We start from the raw sequence: 5,126 nt of genomic DNA, 5'->3' as shown, positions 1-5,126 counted from the left end.
CGATCTCGAGGAGAGGAATCGTCACGGTTCGCGCGCTTTCGTCGCGGTAATTGTTTTAAATCGAAAGCCGCGTGCGCGTATCTATCGCGGGACGAGTGAACGAGCGAGTGAACGGCGGGTCGAAAGGTGAGAGCGAGAGCGAATGGCGCCATAGTGAACAAGAGCACACCATGAAATTGTTAAAACGTAAAGTAGAGAATAAACGAGCAATAAAATGTAACGAGAGTGACTCCAAGTACTTACTGCGAACGCGTCTGGGCACAGCCTTCGTTTCGAGGTTTCGAGGTTCGGGACAAAATGGACGTGTTACATCAGAGAGAGAGAGAGAGAGAGATAGCAGGATATATCACCGCTACCTTCTAATCTTCATCACGTATCATATGATTTATTCATTATCAAAATTATTCGCAAAACATACAAAAAACGCTCGATTTCTTTCAAACAAATATGAGTGATAAAAACGCGTCAATGAATATTTAAAAATCTCTCAGTACTTATCCTGTAAACGCAGGTATGCCAGTAATTGCCCTTCCGAGTACTAAAGCGTGAATATCGCTTGTACCTGTAAAGAGAGAGAGAGAGAGAGAGAGGGAGAGATACAGTGCTGAACGAATACGTTATCACTGAATGAAGGGGATAATCGTGGTTTTTTTTGTTAAAATTTGTTAAATTTTGATTCAGAAACCGAGACAATCCAAATAATACCTTCGTAGGTGTTCACGGTCTCCAGATTCATCATGTGCCTGATCACGTGGTACTCGTCCGAAATCCCATTTCCGCCCAGCAAGTCCCTCGCGACACGCGCGACGTCCAACGCTTTGCCGGTCGAATTTCTCTTTATTATGGAGACCATTTCCGGCGTGGCTCTGCGGCACAAAACACTCTTTAGTCTGCTCTTCAGTCACGCGCGCGTCTCACGATTCCCTCTCTATCGCGTGCTATCGAAACGATCTTTTTTCGCGATGGAATTTATGATTACACACGATGCGGTATTTTCTCAGAGCTGCACCGATCGAAATATGATTTTACTTATTTGTTTAATTTTAATTGGACGAAAACTTGATCAGAATTATGACAAAATTCCCGTCGTATCCCTTTCACGTTGGAATATCGGCACTCTAACATTTTCCACGACTCACGACGGTAATTTGAACGATAGACATCTCGAGTGACTCGGAGTTGACTTTCTCCGCGGCGATTCGATCTCGAACGAATGTTTTACCTGCCCTCGTCCTTCAGTCTACCGACGCGCAGGCAGGCTTGGAGACCGAACGCGATGTCGCACATCATGTCCGCGAGTTTCTTCTGCACGAGTTGATTCGCAGCCAACGGCCTCTTGAATTGTTTCCTCTCCAAAGTGTACGATCGCGCGATCTTGAAGCAGGTCTCCGCCGAGCCCAACGCGCCCCAGGCGATGCCGTATCGAGCGTTGTTCAAACAACTGAACGGTCCCTTCGGCAAGTCTCTTATCAGTTACTTTTTTCTCGGGCTATAGAAAGTTATGTAGCACACGGCCGTCCGATGTAACTTTTTGTGAGCAAATATTGCTTCTGTCAACGCGCTTATGCAAATTTCAACGGGCGAGAATAAAAACACGGACGATGGGCGATAAACGCGTAATTAAGTGATAAACGAGAAACAGGAGACGTATGTTAAGCGGGGCGAAACTCGTCGGGAAACTCTTGGCTTACTTTAAGTCCTTGGACGTTCAGCACATTTTCCTCGGGCACGATCACGTTGTCCATCAAGATCATTCCGGTGATGGACGTTCGCAGAGAGAACTTGCCCTTGATTTTTGGAGTGGACAATTGATCACACGCGGTTTCCCTATCGACGATGAAGCCGCGAATCTGATCGTCGTCACACTTAGCCCATATCACCAGCACATCGGCGATAGGCGAGTTTGAGATCCTAAACGAGACTCGATGAGACTGTTTTCCCCTATTCGATCGCGAGGAAATATTCCGACGACTCTCGAAAAACATTGTCTGTAACTAACCATGTCTTATTGCCGTTCAGCTTGTAAACCTTTTTGTCAGAATCGTAAACGGCTCTCGTCTCCATGGATCCTGGGTCGCTACCGTGGTTAGGTTCCGTCAAGCCGAAACAACCGATTACCTCTCCGGAGACTGAAATACGCTCGAAAAATTATCGTCCCCACAATTATTAAGCACTTCGTTAATTACTTTTTCCCTTTTGCGATCCTTTTTGCGTTGTCGCCAAAGGTCATTCCCGTCGACAAAGAAACGAATATTTGATAAATAAAACTCGAGAAATTTATTTCGAGATGGGAAATTATTATATTAATATTCTTCGTATTTCTCATTTCTATCGTCCTCTCTGTCTTTCTCTCGAAGTTAACAATTAAATATATTCCTCTACGCGGGACTCCGAAACCTAAATTATCTTTCCATGATTCAAGAATGAAGAATACGAGTTCAATAGACATTCTCTCACGTACTCAGTTTAGGCAAGTATCGCTCCTTCTGAGCTTCGCTGCCGAACATGTAAATCGAGCCGATGACGAGGGAGGATTGCACCGAGAAGGCCGATCGAAACCCGCTGTCGACGCTCTCGACCTCCTTGGCGAGCAGGCCGCAGGCCACCGAGGACACCTGAGTACCGCCGTAACCCTTCACACTGCAGCCCAGGACCCCGAGTTGACCCATCTCCCGCATGACCGCCTTGTCAAAGTGCTCATTGCGATTCGCTTCAATCACGCGCGGCAGGAGTCGCTCCTGACAGTACGAACGGAACTGATCCCTAACCAGGACCTCGTCCTGCGTCAGCTGCGACTCCAGATTGAACGGATCCTCCCAGTTGAAGGTGGCTGAATCGCAATTCGTATGAATTAAAAAGGAAGATGTCTAAATCCAGTTTCCAGGTTGGATTTGACAAGGTATGTTTTAATAAAAAATGTATATATATATATATATATATAAAATAAAATTATGACGAAAATTATGATAAAAAGAGTTTATGAGTTTCTCTTTAATATTCCCGCATTTTATAAAGAAAAATAATTTTATCTTGTCTTCATCTTATTTATTAAAATTTTAATGGGATTTACACCCAAAGGACCTCTATTCTAATAAAAGATACGCTGTGTTATTTATCTTGTGAGAAAGCTACTATATTGAATATAGTATTATATTGAAGAGATACACTCGACGAATTTAGAATTATTACGTCTCTCGATAATATATCAGTTACGTGCTTTTATCATTTATCAACAGTGATGCGGCGAAATTACAAAGTCGACAGTGCTACAAATAACGAGCTATCGGCCGAGTCGAGATACCGTCTGCATTGTGCTGCCATCTACATACTAGAAGACGTGCCCGTATGGATCATCGCTGGTATAGATCATCAGTATAGATCATCTCCGAATGAAATTAAAATCTATGTCTTATCTGTCTACGGCTCACACAAACACAATGGAAATGCGAAATAAATCGAGAAGAAAGAGTGAGCGACTTACGTTTGCCTTGAAGAGACGCAGAGACGGAGATCCCTGATAACAGTTCGATCGTTAAGGATGGTATTACGAATTATCGTCGAATCATGCTTCAACGATTAAACGGAGTTGATCGGTCTCCCCATTCTCAATCGATTTCCAAAGGATACATCTCGCCGAATTAACGCGACACAAACCACCCGTTCTCGACAGCAGTTTTCGCATGTGACACGCCATTTTCAGCTACGACTGATAGAACACTGACTTGTTTACTCCTTGAGAACCCTCTTATCAATCGTAATTAAAGTTGCATTTTCACTGAACGACAGAAATTTGATAAACGTTTCATGAATGAGCTAATATTTCGTCGCATATTTCTAGGACGCTTTGCGATGAGTATTCCTCGACTCTGCTACTTTCGGCAACAGCAATGAAACAGCTGTTGCTGAAAATGCTGGCGCGACGTTTCCTGCATTGACCGGTCGAGTCAGCCTTTCATTGGCTAGAAAAGCGGAGGCAAATTTGAATAGACTACCTTGACGAAAAGATAAAATCAATTATAATTATAGAATTTTTCGGAATTGAAGAGGCAAGAGTTGCGGTTTTCCGATTCTTAACGTCGCCTTTCTCTCTATCCGAGTATCGAATTAAAATTCTGTTAAAGTTTACTTGAAATTTGATAAAAAATGTAACTCTATCATCAATTTCCTATAAAGCACACATTTCTTTATCACGTATAATCGTATAAAAAATTAGTTATCGACTGATTTTCTGGATGGAAATGTTCTGGATAGTGGTTTCTTAATTTGAAGTCCGCGACCTCAAATTTTCGAATGTAAAAATTTTAGACACATAACGTCGTTTAAGTTCTACGCTTTATTTGCAAAAGTTTTAGAATGTACGTATGTACAATTCTTATGTCTTAATTACTTTTATTGTGAAAATTAACCATAAATTCTTACCTATGACGCTCGAGATCGAGGATTTCGGGACTAGAGATCATCGAGATAGTAAAACCTTTGTAAAGAATTAGAATGGTAATGATAAAGATTTCACAACTTAAACATAGAATATTGAAAATACGACGGCTCTGTTATTTTACATCGCCTCGATATATTTATTGTTTAACATTAATTCTACGCGCAATCGTACGCAGACTGTTTTGTCTCATATCAGTCTAATGTTTTTCGTCTCCCACGCGATTCTCCGTGAGGCACGTATAAATCTCTCGCTAATGATAAAAACTTTATTGAATCACGTTAGAATTTTAGATTAATTTTTCGGGACGGATTCCGTACTACTATTAATGTTACTATTATCATTAAAACTACTCGATTCTAACTCCTCGCCTTCGTATATTTATCGTCTCGTCTGTGAAGCCCGCTTTAAATAAAACCGTGTGACTCGCGACGGAATCTTACGACGTGTACTTTCACGCGTAACGTGGACGAGTTACTTGTTCGGATACTTATAGATTTACGCGTACACATATATATACGTTCGTGTCTATAAATGTAGTTTCGATTCTTCGAAAGTTTCTCCCCCCCGGGAAATAGGATCCCCCGGCGCTGCATCCCGTCGCGGAATTATAGATTTTCTAAAGTGGACTCGAACCAGCCGGCCAAGTAACTGGACTAGTTCTAGACTCGTTTCTGAGCTGCAGCGAAAG

General features: G+C 42.2%; 1 protein-coding gene across 1 annotated transcript; it reads right to left on the bottom strand.

The window, feature by feature from the left end:
- Window positions 1-360: 360 nt before the first annotated feature.
- On the bottom strand, window positions 361-3,899 carry LOC106746614 (glutaryl-CoA dehydrogenase, mitochondrial). Its single transcript, XM_014623380.1, has 8 exons — window positions 3,628-3,899; window positions 3,482-3,514; window positions 2,462-2,830; window positions 2,000-2,129; window positions 1,692-1,911; window positions 1,223-1,452; window positions 706-866; window positions 361-562 (listed from the first exon to the last, which is right to left on the bottom strand). The coding sequence occupies exons 1-8, from the start codon at window positions 3,692-3,694 to the stop codon at window positions 495-497; spliced, it is 1,278 nt and encodes a 425-aa protein (XP_014478866.1). The 5' UTR covers window positions 3,695-3,899; the 3' UTR covers window positions 361-494.
- Window positions 3,900-5,126: the final 1,227 nt, after the last annotated feature.

The sequence above is a fragment of the Dinoponera quadriceps genome, unplaced genomic scaffold (genome assembly GCF_001313825.1).
Source record: "Dinoponera quadriceps isolate SergipeBrazil2010 unplaced genomic scaffold, ASM131382v1 scaffold2001, whole genome shotgun sequence".
Classification (NCBI taxonomy): Eukaryota; Metazoa; Arthropoda; class Insecta; order Hymenoptera; family Formicidae; genus Dinoponera; species Dinoponera quadriceps.
Note: the sequence above shows the minus strand (reverse complement) of the source record. Positions and strands in the feature narration are given on the sequence as shown.

Bases quoted from the DNA above. Each gene is read 5' to 3' on its own strand.
- LOC106746614 (XM_014623380.1), bottom strand. From the start codon at position 3,694: ATGGCGTGTCACATGCGAAAACTGCTGTCGAGAACGGGTGGTTTGTGT. The intron at 1,453-1,691 runs GTAAGCCAAGAG...GACTTGCCGAAG, and splicing joins TGAACGTCCAAGGACTTAAA to GGACCGTTCAGTTGTTTGAA. The intron at 867-1,222 runs GTAAAACATTCG...TTTGTGCCGCAG, and splicing joins AGACTGAAGGACGAGGGCAG to AGCCACGCCGGAAATGGTCT.